The sequence below is a fragment of the Eretmochelys imbricata genome, chromosome 1, assembly GCF_965152235.1.
Source record: "Eretmochelys imbricata isolate rEreImb1 chromosome 1, rEreImb1.hap1, whole genome shotgun sequence".
NCBI classification, from domain to species: Eukaryota; Metazoa; Chordata; order Testudines; family Cheloniidae; genus Eretmochelys; species Eretmochelys imbricata.
The window spans coordinates 163,884,311-163,901,562 of record NC_135572.1 but is presented as its reverse complement, the minus strand read 5'-3'; the positions used below and the strand labels follow the sequence as shown (position 1 = coordinate 163,901,562).

The 17,252-nt window shown below is 41.2% G+C and overlaps 1 protein-coding gene across 2 annotated transcripts in view; it reads right to left on the bottom strand.

Moving 5' to 3' along the window:
- Positions 1-264: 264 nt before the first annotated feature.
- SETD4 (SET domain containing 4) overlaps positions 265-17,252 on the bottom strand; it is a 29,142-nt gene continuing 12,154 nt past the window's right edge. Inside the window, exons 8-12 of one of the 2 annotated variants that reach the window (XR_013346364.1) lie at positions 16,778-16,859; positions 16,230-16,310; positions 15,313-15,436; positions 8,483-9,508; positions 265-1,987 (exon numbers count right to left, since the gene is read on the bottom strand). Coding sequence is in view for 1 of the 2 variants with exons in the window: in XM_077818793.1 (XP_077674919.1) it covers positions 9,374-9,508; positions 15,313-15,436; positions 16,230-16,310; positions 16,778-16,859 (422 nt within the window). In the remaining variant the exon portion in view is untranslated. Of the gene's footprint in view, positions 1,988-7,452; positions 9,509-15,312; positions 15,437-16,229; positions 16,311-16,777; positions 16,860-17,252 lie in introns of those variants that run through there. The other variant, XM_077818793.1, reaches the window with a different exon arrangement.

Below are 17,252 nucleotides of genomic sequence, written 5' to 3'. Positions count from 1 at the left end.
GGGGGCACCATTGGCACAACTTAAAGCAGCTTTAAATTGCATTCAGGCTGGGCCTTGCTCTGAGAATCAGAGATCTAGAACCCAAACTCCCACCATCCCTCCCTGCACTGATCTGCTGTCAGCCCGAAAGAGGATCTAGCCTTCAGAATTCATACTGTGGTGTTAATTTACCATGCTATCTACCCTTTGTCATTATCATTGGAAAGCACTGAGGCAGAATTGAGAAAAGCAATAATATATCTATATGACTCCACTAAGGAAAAGGTGATTTACTGCAAGACAATCTTTAAGTGAGACTCATTACTCAGAGGAAACACATTGGAAGAAATATTTTTCCAAATACAAGTGTAGATGAAATGTAGTCAGAGTCGTCATTCAAAGTATTACAACTTGCCAACAAGCAAAACCACAGTAAATGGCTAATAAAAATGAATCTTTGTAAAGAGTAAAAAAAAAAAAATTACATTATTGTATAGAGTAGTTATTTCTCAGACAATACTGTCAATTAATAGTGAAGTTTTACTTCCTGTCAGTTAAAAAGAACAAGAATTCTTCAAGCTAAAGAATGCAGACATACATCGTCTGTGAGAATCATAAAAAGATCAAATGTAATATTTTCTTTCAACCCAGACAACTGCCTTGAGATTTTCCATTCAGACAGCCTTGAAAACTGCCTCCAGCATTTGACAATTACTTCTGACAAATACCATTTGGCACTGAGTGATGTTTTAAGTGAAATAAAACAGTGAAGAAAACTGTACATGATGAAAGGATTTTTTTTTATTCTTAAGAAGTGACTGTAAGTTATATATTCACAAGATAAAGTTTATACTTCCTGTCAGTGACAAATTCCATGTGATATTCAGGGCTGAGGTAAAGTTTGTTTGACAGTAATAGGAAAGGAAGACAAAACTCATTCTCATGTCTTTTAAAGCAGCCAGAGTTTTCTTTTTTAGTTATAAACAAAGGGAGATCTGCAAATACCTCTGTTCTACATCATTCTTTACAATGTAAGTGGTCTAATGGAGAAAATTATTCCTTAAAATTAAAATGGTCAAAATGCATGTAGCGTGTACAGAGGATCTTTCTCTCACAGACTCTTGATGGTCATCCAAGTTGTAACCTGCAACTGGTAACAACTATAGAATATCGGCATTTGTTTTAAAATGTTTGTCACTCATGGGGACCCTTAAGGATAGGTTAAAAGTATTCAAGGAGCATAAACTGATGGGAAGTGGGTGTCACACTGTCTGGAGTGGCTCACGACCATGAGTGCCTGCCTCAGGACAGACTGACTGTGTTCTATAATTAGGTTTCACCAACCCAGTAACAAATGTGAACTCCTGGATCACTGTAACAGTCTTACAATGGAGTCATAGACAGTACCCTTAGACTCTCCAGTATATCTTGCCACCCAGGCAAGCTGGCCTTAATGATAAATGGTCACTTACACCAAAAAATCACAAAATATTCAGGTTGTTTCCAGTCCCAAGAGACTAGTCACTAACCCCAGATCAGTTGGTACCCTAGATCTTACACCACAGACAATGCCTGTAGCCAATCCTGTAATAAACTATGTATTAACTAGGAAAAAGAAACAAGAGAGTTAAATACAGGTTAAAGCAAGCAAATATATACACACAAATGAGTTACCCTTTATGGTTCCTAAAGATGACAGAGATGTGATGATCTGTCAATTCAAGAGGTCTTTCAGGGCAGTCCCAGAGGATAAACCCTGGGGATCTTGGCCTCAGTTTAGCATTTCTGTCCCTGTGAGATGTTCAAACAGCAGAGATGGAAAATTTGTTTGTATCTTTGTTTTATTTCCTAGATTCAGCCTCCAAGTCCATAGGACAAGCTTCCTTGCACGTATCATTTCCAAGATGCAACAGGGCCATTCGCCAATCCTTTGTATTGCGACATTCCTTGATGGTCCATCTGATTTTGATAGTTTTTCTGGATGGCTGGGGAGAAACACTCTTCCCATCTGAGTTCACAAGTTTAGAGCAAACATTTTCAAAGTTATAAATCAAAAGTTACATATTTCTTTATAGCATGGAATACAAGCATTACAAATACGATTAATGCATGCAGCACAAATAGACACTCTATAAGAGTCTGATCACTAAATACATCCTTGTAAGACTAATACCTATTTTGAGCAAAACTAACACAAAAGTAAACAGGTCTGGTCTCCAGCTATGAGTTTGTCAGTTCTTAGCTAATGCCTGCAGCCTTGGCGAGAGCTGGCACCTGGCCTGCTAGTGTCACAGTGGGTTTTCAGCATTTTGATTTTAACAATGATTAAAACAGCCAGGTATTAGAACTTTCTTTGGCATTTTGCAGACCAAAAGTTGCAGTGTTTGTGGCACTGCACTTCTCTCTATATCTAATGATACGGCTACACTTTGGGCTGGAGGTATAATTCCCAATTTGAGGAGACATACTTGTGCTAGCTCTGATTGAGGTAGTGCACTAAAAATGGAATGTAGCTGCAGGTGACATGAGGCTGGCAGCCCCAAGTATGTACATGTCCAATCAGTGACAATGGAGCTACATCAGTGTAAATAAGAGGAGAATTCAGGACCCAAATCTGTGAAAAAGAAGAGTGGACAGTACTCAGTTACACCAGGGCAACCTCATTAAGGGCATGTCTATACTACAAAATTATGGCAACCTCAGTCAGGTCGGCATACAGCCACTGCAATAATTAAATCACTTTCACGTGTCCACACTACACTTCTTGTGTCAGCAGTGCACATCCTAACTAGGAGTGCTTGTCCCAATTATATTGTCAGTGTAGGGCATTCTGGGATGCCTTCTGAAAGTCAATGTAAGCACCAGAGTCTACACTGACATTGTGTTGACCTAACTACATCGACATTGACTCTATGCCTCTCATGGAGGTGGAGTTATTATCATAGCAGGGCAGTTATGTTGGCAGGAGTGAAATGTTAGTATAGACACAGAATTAGGTCAACTTTTGCTGCACTGTGTTGAGCGAATTCTGTAGCATAGACTAGACCTCAGTCAATGGGATTGAACCAGAATAGCATCATACCAGAATTCACCCAAGGTCTGTGTCCGTGTCTTGGACTGGAGTTTCAGACATGCTCTAAATTTGGGGAGGCTACTACAAAAAAGATAGATAAAACATAAAAAGATGGAAGCATGACGAATAAGAGATAATGTTCCTTCAAAACATTTTGCTTCTGTTGTGTCCTAAATGCAGAGGACTAAAATGACAAGGTGGTTGAGGTGACAACTTCTATTGGTGGAAGAGACAAGCTTCTTCTGTGTACCTCGCACCCATGTTTCTTAGTATCCTGGAACCAAAATTGAAGCAGACTAGAATATAAGCTTTGTAACTTGATCCTAACAGCAAGTAAACAAATGGATATTTTTCTTGACTATGGAAATCAAGTAACAGCCCACTGAAAAAATGATACTCTCCCCCTAATATTAAAATATAAAATACAGCAAATATAATTATTTCTTGATAGAATGTAGTTTCCTCTCTTTCTGCAGTACATTTGCATCATCTAGTGGACATCTACAGAAATTACACTAATTTCATGCAGTTTGATCAGTATTGTGTTTTTGAACACGTTTGTGTTTGTTCTGAACTTAGCACATTGTGTGGTTAGCAGAAACAATAAATGAGAAACTGTTTCACATTAATTCTTTGCTTACTGGTATATTATGACTAATGGCAAAGTAGAAACCTCTGGGCATTCCAGTCAAAATGAGAATGTTCTCTAATTCTGTGTCCTGTGCTGATTGGCTGTTCACTCTAACCCTCCCCTTCCCCTCTGCAGGTCTCTCCACCTCAGCCTCTCAAAACCTGCCCCTTCTACTCTCTCCTTCCCTTCTTTCCATTTAGCTGATCCCCTCCAAAGTAAATCCACCAACCTATCTCCCTCCAAAAACTTCTGGAAATAACTAACATATGCCATTTGCTGCCATCACACTGTTCACTCTGCTTGTGTGTTCTACCTCTTCCCCCACCATGACTATGTTGTCTATTTGCACAGTATTGCCTCAGTTTCCTTGTATTACCTCATCTGCTTGTATCTAGCTGTCAGCTCATGTTCTATATGCAGATTGTAAGGTCCTTGGGGTAGGGACTGTCTCTTTGTTCTGTGTGTGCAGCATCTAGCACAATGGGGTCCTGGTCTGTGACTGGAGCTCCTAGGCATTATGGCAATATATAATATAAATGAATAATAATAATACAGAGCTTCATTGCAGTGTTTTAGACATCCTAAAGAATATTAAAATATAAAACTCATGAGAATTATGTGATTTCTTTCCATTTCAGTGTGTGAATTAACATCGTATGAGTTTGGGTTTTAGATATAACTAAAACCAGTCACGAATGCCAAGATTCTCTTGGTTTCATGTTGAAATGATGAAACACTATGAATTCCACATGATTTTGCTGCAAAAATGAACACAAGGGTAGGTTTGCAAAGTGTTTAGCAAACTTAGTCCAGGTGTACTGTATAATTAAACAAACCAGGCAGCTGGTGCAGCAAACCTTTCCCAGCATTCTGTTTATCATCTTCATCTATAATTATAGATGCACTAAGTGCCTGCAACCACTTCAGATTAATTCCCAAGGACCGTCTTCAAAAAGATTTTATATTTGCAGGGAGCGTTCAACCTCAGAGGGGCAATGTATCCTTCACTTAAAGATTTCTTCCTTAGGGAGTGTCATTTTTTAAACATTTTCATCGTGTACGTAAAGCTTTAATTAACAGGGCTTGAGAGCTGATGCTATCTTATCTTGTTCTGAACAGTTAGATCTCAAAACATTAAGAAATTATGAATGATCTCTACCCTATCGCTAAAGAAATGTGAAAACCAGAAGCCACTCGCCAGAAGAGATCAAAGAAAATCCACAGGATGTTCACTTTAAAGCGAGTTTCTATTCTAAGTGACTCAGGGAAGATAGCATTGTAGGGTGCTATGTTTATAATTTTTCAGTGACTCCAGATTTTATTTGTTCAGCTCTCATATACACACAAACAAAAAAACCCACCTTTCCCCCGCTAAATGCCAGCAGCGCACCTTAGGATCTGAGAGTCAAGCTGAGTTATTTCTTGCCTCAAGTATTGTCACCAGCCATGAAAATTTTGCTCCTGCTGCTGTTACACCTATGTAGTCCTATTGTCTTCTCTGTAGTTGCACAAGTATAACTGAAGGCAGAATGTAGCTCTGTATTTGGGACTCTAACAGTTCTGCTGCTGATGTGCAAGTCAGAACTGAATATAGCTTGCTTCCCCCAAATCTATAGTGGTGCTGCATCACTGACAGGAGTAAAATGTAGTAAAAACCATAGTGGTGGTACTGAAGTTTGCAGATCTGCCTTGGACACCCACAGGGAGTAGATCTGTGGAATGAATGAGAATGGGCTATTTTTACAGTGTCTCTTTTCATAATAGAGCTATGTTTAAATGACAGACCGATTAAACTCTTTGAGCCAAATGTTAACTAACAGCAAGTTACTAAAACTAAGCTACTAAGATAACAAGAGTCCTTTTGAGCTTCTAGAATGAGAGCTAGAGAAGCTAAGAATGTACAAAAGTGGTTAGGTAAAACATCTTAGGATGCCTTAGCTCAGATGTATTTTACACCCTGATTCAGCAAACCACTTAAGCCCCATTGAAGTCTTACACATGTGCCTAAGGCTGCAATTCAGCAAAGCTGATGTTGACGCATACTACACAGGCACTGGTTGTGACTTCATACTTAAGGGTGGGGCAGGATTTTGCCTTTGACATTAGTCTACTAATGTCAAACTGTAGTGTATTCCTGCAAGTCCAAGGCCACCTAGCATACCTAGAGAAATGGAAATAGCTCTAAGCAATCTCCCCCCCCAAAAAAAATCTTAATTATAGCCCCATATCACCTCAAACTAATTTCTAAACCCCTCTCTTTCTAACTCTGTAAAACACTGCTATTAACTATTCAACATACGCAAGGCCAGATCTTCAGCTGGTATACATTGGCCTAGTTCCATTAACTACACAGAAATATGCAGATTGATAGCAACTCAGGGTCACACCTACGTTCTCTAGGGATAATTTTATTAAATGAAACTAAGTGGAAAATCAGTTCCTGGCATTAGTCACAGCTAACAGCCTGAAGTCCTCAGGCCAGCTCCTCAGCACCGAAGTTCTCTTTGAACTGCCTCAGTGCTACAAAAAGGATCCACATGAGCTACTGAGAATTCCCCTGACCTAGGAGAATTTTCAGCTGGAGCAGAGTTAGCATAGCCAGCTTCACACCACCCCTTCTCAACACTCCGGGGACAGCGGTCACGTCAGAGCAGGCAAAAGCATGGCTGGAACTCGCAACACTCTGGCCCTTCCCCAGCTGCTGCAAGGGCCCCTAGGACATGTTACACGATGGTACAACTGAGAGTGTAAAATGCTGGGAGTGATTTGTAGAGACTCTTGCCACCACTTCAAAGAGATTAAGTTATTTTAGAAGTGTTTAATAGATGGGCTTTGCGGATGTAACTAAAATGTATGTATGTATGTTCGTTCAGTTTTTTATTACCTTATTATTTGTATTACCGTAACATATAGGAGCCCTAGACATGGCCCAGGCTCCTATTAGGTATGCTAGGAGCTGTTCAAACACACAATAAAAATACAGCCTTATGTTATTTTTGTATACTATAGTTCATTTTACGTATGACTAACATTATAGTAAGACTTCCTTACAAGATGCAGTGTGAGGCCATGAGCTGCCGTAACATAGCAAGCAAAGAGCAATTGGGTACCTTAAAAAGAGCAATAAAGTAGCAATCAGCTCCCTTCCCAGAGTAGTCGTCTCTTCTATTCACATCATCTAGGCTTTTCATCCCATTCCAGTAATTATCTGACAAAAATAAAATTCTCTCTCCACCCATCTTTCCAAATGCCCAAGTGAACAGAAGAGTCTTGCAGCATGATGGAAAGGTTAATAAATTCAGGCATTGGTGGACCAAGGGTGGGTAGGGGGAAATTACAGAGGAGAGAGACCTGCTATGAGAAAGTCCTCCTGCTTAAAACAAAAGAACTCTAGCTCCGGTACCTCCGCTGATCTGAACTGTGGCAGTGTAACACTTAAGGTATGTCTACATGCTGCCATAAATGTAGAGACACCGCATGCCCAGCTAGCACACATATAAACAGCCGTGTAAATGAGGAGGAACTGCTTAGGTGAGCACAGTATCCTACACACTTGAACCACGTGGTATATACACCCAGCACAGGCTCTCTACACACCCACATCTATGCTTCTATTATTAACAGTTTCACGTCCCACTGCCCGAGCCCTTTCCCTCCACAGTGAGAGGCTCCGGCACCAAGGAGTCAATGATCTGGAAGTAAATAAATATAAAAAAAAAAAATCACTGCTGATAAAATTTGCACATGACACAAAAAGACTGGCATAATAATGAGGACAGGGCAGTCATTCAAAGTGATCTGGATTGCTTGGTAAAGCTGGCCCCATTCAGACAAAATGCATTTTAATCTAGACAAATACAAAGTTACTAGTAGGAATAGGGGGAGGATATTACCTCTGTACACAGCATTAGTGAAACCGATACTAGAATTCTGCCCCTACAGTCCTAGTATCCAAAATTTAAAAACAATGTAGAAAATTTGGAGAGGGTTCAGAAAAGAGCTCCCTAAAATGATTCAAGGGCTGGAGAAAATGCCTCACAATGAGATACTTATAGAGCTCAATATCAAAAACATTGAGAGGTGACTGGATTACAGCGCACAAGTTCTTTCCTGGGGAGAAAAGACTGGGTACTAAAAGGGTCTTTAAACTAGAAGAGAAAGGCAGAGCAAGAACCAATGGCTTGAAGCAGAAGCCAGACAAATTCAAACTGGAAATAAGGCACAAATCTCTAGCAGTGCCGGTGGTTAACCACTGGAACCATGAAAAGTGGTGGATTCTCCATCTTTACTGATTTCAAGTCAAGACTGGATGCCAAAGTGGAAGATAGGCTTTAGTCAAACAAGTTATTAGGCTCAATACAGGGGTAACTAGGTGAAATGTAGGGGCTTATGATATACAGTAGGTCAGACTAGATACTCTAAGTGTCCCTTTTTGCCTCTAACTCTGTAAGTCAGCCAGCTCCCCAGCTGTACAGGCCCTGTGCACGTGACAGTTTTCAACCGACTTTGTAGCCATTTATCTATGTCCTTATACCAAGCCCATAGCCATGGAACCTAAGATATCCCCTTTCCTTCCCTCTTCAAGCTTTGCCCATCACCTGCACATATCTCCCTTGACCAAGACTTTATCCCACATTAGCTTTTCCAAAGCTACCAGGGTATTAGTAAATGGATGACATGCAGCAGATCCATACTAGAAAACACAAAAGTCAGAGACCAAGGGCCTGCAGGAAAGCACACAAAAAAGTAGTAAGATACAAGATCATTCACACAGGTATGGTCCTAATGTCAATACTTACCCTAACCCTCCAACAATTATGATGTCCAGCCAGATTGATCAGGAAAGGCAAAAAGGGGACAGGCGAAGGAAGTTTCTCCATGTGACAATCAGGACTGGTGGAAAGTATCAGAGTGGATTTCCTGAATAGCCAACATGCAAACTGTTACAACACCACAGCTCAAAATAACTCAAGCACATCTGTTTGTTGTTCAGAGGAGGAGCAATAATCACATAGATTAGCAACAATCTGGAGGAGATTTTTAAAATGGAGGAGGGAAATCCAAACTTCTGCATGATAGCCACCACCCGAGCCTCCAGCATCAGTGTACTATACATGCATTTGGGTGGGCACTGGATGATTGTTTTTCAGTCATTCTGGGGCTGACCTGGCGCGGATGATTATATAAGGTCTGGAGCATAGGCCAAGTCCAGGGACCATAAATGAGATAGAAAAGGGTCAGCAGAGGATGGCGCTGGCACACAAATAACATAGGGTGAGGCAAGTAGCTCTGCACTGCCCTCCCTTGTAAGCCACAAAAGTAGGGACATACCAGGGAGTAGCTGCTTGGCACTGTGGAGATTCTGGACTGCAGCCCCTGGGACTGCTCTGATTATGCCAGGACCTGTTTTGGTCCCCACAGCAGCCCAGAATCCAGATGACACAAAGGTGACAAAGCTACTCTTGCCCCCTGCATTTTCTAGGCTGCGCCTCTCAGGAGAGGAGGCACAGAATATGGCCCTATGGCTGATGCCAACACCCATAAATTAAACTGGACAGCTTTTGCACCATAATTTTACATTATTCCTTGATGCTACTGGTCATCAAAAATGTTTGGGTCAAGCAGGCCTCTAGCTCCTGGTAAGTAAACGCCACTGTGCTGTGACAGTCATGGTCTGCTTTCTGAACAGGTCAAGTTATTGCAGTGTGCAAGTTGTACAGAATCGCTGCTGATGTTTGCAGGATTGTCAGATCTTCCAGGCGCAGTACTTCTACCAAAGCCAGCTGGTTTTCAAGGTTCACCTTGTCCTTTTTCATTTGGGAAATCTGAAGTGAATAAAAACCAAGAGGATATTTAAACTCAGTAACAAAAATAGATGTAGCCCATAAACAGACATTTACGACTAGTTAATTTGTGCCAGAGGTAAGTGACATCAAAATGTGTACTAGTTACATTTTATGACTTATCAAGAAAACAGAATTAGTGGCAAAATGAAAAAGCGTTCATTCAAAATCCACAACACAACACAGACTAAACCCAACGTTAAGAAAATATCAGGTTCCTCATTAAGTAGCCCAGTGTTCATAGGAACATAGGAGTTGCCAGACTGGATGAGACCTAAGGTCCATCTAGTCCAGTATTCTGTTCGCACCGGTGGCCAGCACCGCAAGGTTCAGAAGAACCTTACAGACGGTAAGCAGATGTTCAGCAATCTGCCCCCTACAGTAGGTCAGAGATGGTAAGCCTAGTTATATTGTAGTCACCAGTACTACTCAAGCTACTCATAATTTCCACCACAACTTCCATAACCACCCCGCATCCACTCAACGCTCTCTAGAACACTGCCACACCAGCATCTACTTTCTGGACACCACAATCAACTTCAATAATGGACTCGGCTAGTTACTTCATGAATTAGCTCCCATGCTTGAGTTAAGACAAAGTCAAGAATAGCCTCTAGAACTAGCTTTTGTTAGAAGCAAACTCTTAACGGATCAAAGTTTTGACACAAGTACTCAACACTGTCCCATTGTGCCTTTTGAACAGTTTATATCTGAACTTATAGAACTGAAATCTCCACTGTCATCATTTCATTATACTTGTCTGCCTCGGATTTCTCTCAACATTGTGTATTCAGTTTCCTTTTCCTGATCCAGAGGACAGTAGCATAGCCCTACTAATACATTTACATTCTTACAATTTGGAATTTGTATCCATATAGATTCAACTATGTAGTCCTCTCCTCTCTTAATTTTTTCTAGCTATGTTCAATGGAATCCTTTATATACAGCGCTATTCCCCCACTTCTTCAGTCTAGTCTGTCTTTCCTGCATAGTTTGTAACCATATCCGATTGGTTTTTAATCATTCCACCACATTTCTATAATGCCTACTACATCAAGGTCCTCTTCCACTGCCAGGCACTCTAGTTCACTCTTTTTGTTTTTAAAATTATTGCATCCCCTCTGTACAGGTTCCCACTTCCCAAAAATGTTCCCCAGAAACTAAGATGAAACCCCTCTTCTATGCACCATGTTCTCAACCCCACACGGATACTGGAAGGACTTCAGGGAATGCTCCCCTCCCCCAGATCTGGACCTAAGCCTTCTACCTAACAGTCTAAATTTAGCTTCCTGGACTTCTCTCCTACAGCTCCCAATGTCATTGGTATCAACATGTACCACCATCATAGGCTCCTCCCCAGCATTCACCAGAAGTCCATCTAGGGTCTTGTAATATCCACCACCTTTGCAACGGGCAGGCAAGTCACTACACTGTTCTCTCAGTAACGACATACCTAGCTGTCTATTCCTGATGATCTAATCCCATGCCGCTGCCTGTAATTCCATCCCCTGAAACAACCTCTTTGGTGTCTGAGGAATTGTTCATCTCCATTATCGCAGTGGGAAGGAAATCCCATCTAAGAAGGTGTATCCTTCCATTTCAGCTAGGTGCACTTCCATCATAAGATTGGCTTCCTCAACTGGAAGACCAGGGAAGTCAGCTCTGAGGTGGGCTTGCTCTACAATGTCCCTATATGCCACATCTATAAACGATTCTGTCTCTGCTCCTCCAGTTCAGGCCTAAATAAGCTGTACCTAGGCTCTGAGGGCCATGAGCTGCTTGAACTGTGTGCATACATGTTTTCTTTGCTGAGGATGTATTTTTATAACATTCTTAACAGAGGTGCATTTTGTTCTCAGGGAAACAGTAATTTAATTTTACTGTAGGCAATTATATATGGCACATTGGTCTATAGTAGAGTCGACACTGAGTAGGTGTTTTGATCTGTTGTATTTTTAAATGACATTTATATTAACAAGAGCTCAAAAGCAGCTTTGTCCACAGGACATTGGTAGCGCAAGACGCCCTTTCATACATTTGCCCAGTCTAGCCACAGGGTGACAGTTCGGTCATTTCTTTCTGTGTGTTGTGAGGCCCTAAGCAACGCTGAGGAAGTGCGCACATGAGATGCATGAATGAGTCTGGGCACTGACAATGTTATCTGTCAAAGGGCAATGGGCTACCAGTCATATCCAGGGAAATGGCTGGGCCTTAACTGCCTGAGAACCTCTGTGACCCACTGACTGTTAACCCAGATAAGGTTTTTGGGGGAAGTACGTGGACTTGCAGTTTAAGATAGATGTGGTGATAAAACTGCTTGCAGGAAGGAAAGCCCCAAAAGTGAACCAAAGGTTAAGCCTGACCACCCTCAACAAGGATTGGACAACGCACTAGTCGGGGTCACCAGTGTGGTTAAATGTTGGGCTGCATATGTGTGTGTTTTCTGTGTGTTGCCCCAGCTCTGTGCAGACAGCTGGCACAGCAGACCTCGAGCGAACTGCCCAATGACCACAAGATCTGTTAGGGTCCGAAAGCACCAGGCCAGATTTATTGTCTACAAAGCTCGGTACTAGTATCCCGCAGACTCTACCGGACCACGAATACACATATGCCCGTAACAATGGACCAGCTCAGTGAACGGTGGGACTTTCTGTTCCTCCCTAGGCCAAAGATATTCCCTCTGAGATATATCTTTATACCCTGATACAAACAAGTTAGTACTGTCCCATAGTTAGTTACTGCCCCCTGACGTGGCTAGTTATCACCCATCACCTTGTATATGTTGGTTCAATCAAAACATCTCTATTACGTACTGTCATCCTGACCTTATCTTTTAGGATGCGTTGCTGTTATTCTTAGGGGATGTTTTTGTACCATCCTTGATATGGGAATGTTCTGGTACCACTTAATATCGGGATGTGTTTGTGTGAGTAGTCTGGGCTTAGCACTTCTTAGAAACGTGTATTTTTTGCAATATTAGCCCTGTTCTTGCCAGATGCTGTAAGCAGGTCCCGCCCCATACCAGGCCTCTAATACAAGAGCTTTTTTGTCTCAAGCTCTCTTCCTACTACAAGAGATATGGAACCTGCGATCTCTCATTTGCTTGGAAAAATCTCTGGGCGGTACTGGGAAAATTATTACAACCTTAAAAAGCCAAGTGTGCTGCTTCATGTGTCACCACAAAGACAGCCAGATGGCTGATACCCTACTTTTCCTGGGCCAGTCCCCAGGAAAGAGGAGAGAGATTCTCTTAGACCAGCCAGCTGACCAGAGGATGACACATATTAGCGTAAGATATCTGAGCCAAAAGACATCATCTGGTTCCCCGAACTGCAGTTCCCGACTGACTCTGAGGCTCCACGGGACTAAGCAAGCCGAAGAGTAGATCCTTTAAGTATTTTTCTCTTTTGAATTCTTTTCTAAGATAACTGCGGGGATGCCTGCAACTAATAGACTTTTCCTAACCATTTGTTTGGGAGGAGGTAGTAGTAACAGTAGAATCACATACTGGTTAATCCATATAAGAAAACAATAACTGGACTCAGACTAACCTAAATTCTTAGCAAATCCTACCCTAGATCTAAAGGGGTCATCCTGCGTCTGTAGAGGTGTTAGCACAAACCGCTCTGCTGGAGAGAGGAATCTTGAACTCCTGATTCCAGTGTACTGAAGGTAGAGAGGTTGGAATGGGGGTGGTAAGGGGCACAGACACGTCCCCGCGACAGTGGCACGGCACCACAGCTGTACCACCATACCGTAGCCACTTCCTGCAGCAACAGGAGGGTTTTTTCTGCGGATTAGGTAACCATCCTCTCCAAGAAGCGGTAGCTAGCTGGACAGAATTCTTCCATTGGCCTAGCCACATGTATATCGGAGATTAGGTTGACCAAATTACGTGGCTCAAGATGCAAACATTTTTCACAGCCCTGAGTGACATCAATCTAAATTTTAAGTGTAGACCAGTCCTGAATAAGCCATTCAATGACGGGCTCTCCAAAAGGATGTATCAATACCTGTAGGGCTAAGGAGGAGCTGGGGAAAGGGGAACGGCGGGGGGGGGCGAAAGGATTCACTCTGTTATATTGATTTCATGATTTGACTACAGATCATGTTCCTACAATGATCTGATCAGTTAAACATAAGAACGGCCATACTGGGGGAGACCAATGGTCCTGCTAGCCTGCCATCCTGTCTTCAGAGGGAATGAACAGAACAGGGCAATCATCGAGTGATGCATCCCGTTGTTCAATCCCAGCTTCTGCCAGCCAGAGCATGGAGTTGCATCCCTGACTATCCTGACTAATAGCCATTGATGCACCTGTCCTCCATGAATTTATCTAGTTCTTTTTTTAATCCAGTTATAATTTTGGCCTCCACAACATCCCCGACAAAGAGTTCCACAGGTTGACAGTGCGTTGTGTGAAGAAATACTTCCTTATGTTTGTTTTAAATCTGCTGCCTGTTAATTTCATTGTGTGACCCTGGTTCTTGTGTTATGTGAAGGATTAAATAACACTTCCTTATTCACTTTCTCCACACAACTCATAATTTTATAGAGCTGTCCCATATCCCCCCCCTTAGTCATCTCTTTTCCAAGCTGAACAGTCCCTGTCTTTTTTTTTTTTTTTTTGGGGGGGGGGGGGGGCTCTGATTCTCAATCTATTTCCTTGTCAAGTTATTGATGTCAATTTACACTATTGTTAATCCCTTGATTAATTCATCTGATCTCCAGTGTAACCTCAATTTTATTATCGCATTGTTTTAGGGAAATGCACTACGTTAACTAGCTTTGTATTTGCTTATTTATTTTCTTACTTAATTCATAAAAAGTGCACCTACTTGGTTTTCTCTCTTCACATCAGATGGCCGTGAGGTACACAACACCAGATAAAGGAATATGATGGCCACTACACTCCTCCTGAGTTAAAGCCTATCACCACTGCAATAAGATTACTGCATGCATTTTTTAAAGAAAATCATTGTAACCGTTGGACCATTTTCTGATCTCAGTTATACTGATGTAAATCCAGAATCACTTCAGTGCGGTCAATAGCAAGGGGCTTTTTTCATTTGCCACCTTTTTATGCTTTACCAAGTGTTCCTAATCAAAAACCCACTTGAATTAAATGGAAATAATCCCATTGATGTAAGGTCCATATGCATAATGTACACCAAGATATTCCAAAAAGAGTGACAGTCCCCTCCAACTCCCTCAAAGCAGGGTAAATCCTAAACTACTGTACCAGAAGCCAATCTCAGTTATATTGGTGTAAATCTGGAGTATATTATGCCTGAAGCACACTTTGAATAGAAAAACAAAAGGCACCTTGCCCACAAAAATAAGCACTTAGCTAACGCCGGAAATAAACTGATAATTGTAGGTCAAACCATTGCCTGTAAAACACACAGAGCCAGATGCTACCCTCATTTACATCACTGAAGTTAATGGTGTTACTACCAATTTATGCTGGGTTGTCTACACAATACTGTAGTCTGCACTAGAGGGGTGCAAATTTTAGTCCACACTAGCATGTTGCAAATTAACTTATCTGTGCTGGTGCACACTAAAAGTTCCCTAACACGCATTAATGTAGTCCTGTTTCAAACAGCAGTATGTTAACATACAAAGGAACTTTTAGTGCACACCAGCAAAGTTCACATGGGCCTGTTAGTGCGCAACATGCTAGTGGGGACTAAAATGTATACCCCTCTGTTCCAGACTACAGCACCACATAGGCAAGCCCCTTGGTGGCGTCTGCCCCATTGTATTCTTCTAGCCAAGTTACCTGGTGAAGGATGTGCTGTGTCTCCTCTATTAAAGAAAAGCATATTTTTGCTGCTATGTTCAAACTGCTCTCTTCATTTCTGGCTGAAATTTTATCACCAAGCAGCACTTTCTTCCAGTAGGTACTAAAGCAAAAAATATGTTTGACAAGTGATTATTTGTTGCATTCCTGAGCCAGAAGTTAAACTGAAGTTATACCCCAAAATAAATAAATAAAAACCCAGATAGATAACTAAGTCAAAGTTAGATCCACCACACTCAGATACCACAATGATGTGCATGGTTTAAGCCGCTGAGTAGAACAGAACACATATTGCATGGTATGAAAGACAGATGGGTCTCAGTATCTTTCAGCTACTTTAACATGTTCTATCTAGGACTAAACCCTCACAGCGTAGAGGAGTGTAAATATTTTTCCTTTTAATTTTAAAACATATTTGATAACTGACAAAGCTCACCTACCCATCTGCAAACAATACCAAGATTTTGAAGGCCAAATTCACTGCTGAAATAAGCAAGATTAATTTTGTGACATTGGTGCTGAACCTTTGTACTTCAGTGATGAACTTGGCCCTGAAATTTCAAAAGTAGTCCCTGAAATATACTTTTCAGAGAAATCAAACTGATGTCTGAGTTCATGGGACCCATCAAAGTGACAAATGTAAGAAACAGAAACCTAACATTAAAGCAATATCCAGTTCTTGGAGTAGGAAGGGAACAACAACAGAATGCTTGGTGTTTAACTGAATACAGTTGTCATAGATGCAACAAGCAGACAACAACTTTTAAATTATAGATTGTTCCAAATCCTTCTTGCACCTCAGTTAGTTAGTGTGAGAAGACACAGATTAGAAAATAATGCCTCTCCTAGCCCTCTAAATAAATGACCACATTTCTGTAAATGTATTTGAAACTTACAATTCATCTGCTCCAAGACATAACAACTTGAGAGCCGTGAGGAGTCTCCATGATGGCCCATCCCTTCCAAACGTCAAATTTCTAAAAGTGTCAAAAATTACCAAAAGGTAGAAAGCAGGAGTTCATTACACAGTTTGTGATCTTCACACTAACACTAACTGTGGCAACAAAACGTCTGCCTAGTGGCATCCTCCTCCCACCCTAGAACATAGTTAAGGAGAAGCCGATCCACAGTCCATGTGGGAACTACACTGTAGCATCCAGGGCAAAAGGATTCTCCCCAGCTCCCTTTCCTCTGCTGCTTCCCACAGCCTTGAAACAGGATGGTACAGATCGTCTTGTGCTGACCCCTAACCTTGATCTTTAGCTTTCATATTGCCTTTTATCCACTTAAATTCTCTTCCACTATCAAGGGGTGAAACAGAAAATCTATATATTTTTATAAACCAATTTTTTTGCAAGTTTAAAAAAAAGCATCTGAACTTTTATTTCAGTTTTGTTGTAACTATTTTCTCAAATGGAAACCAGGGTTTTGAAGAGATACCTACTCTAACAAGTTATGATCCTTTAGAATGGAAAGCTTCATATTTCTCTGCTTGTCTGCTGAAAGGAGATGCTTAAGAAGGATATCTGCAAAATATATATTTAAAGATCCTTAAGCAACCAGTTAACATTGAAAACAAGCTAACTTGAACTGTAAAGTATTTTCTTATATTTTAACTATAATCAATCTTCCAACTGAACAGTACACAAAAACCAACTCAGATAATGTCAAAACTTTAATGAATTCTACCTTGAGTTGAAGAACACCTCTGAAGAGCACTCAGAAACTTGCAGGATTGAACCCAGAGAGAGAGTTAATTCTGGCATTTCCTAACTTTTGAGTACTTGACCTGGCAACCTTAATAATGTTATTTTAACACAACTTTTGACATATAGTCAGTTCTAAAGCACCAAGAGCCAGATGCTCAGCTGGTAAATCCACATAACTCCACTGAAGTAAATGGAGCTAATTTATACAAG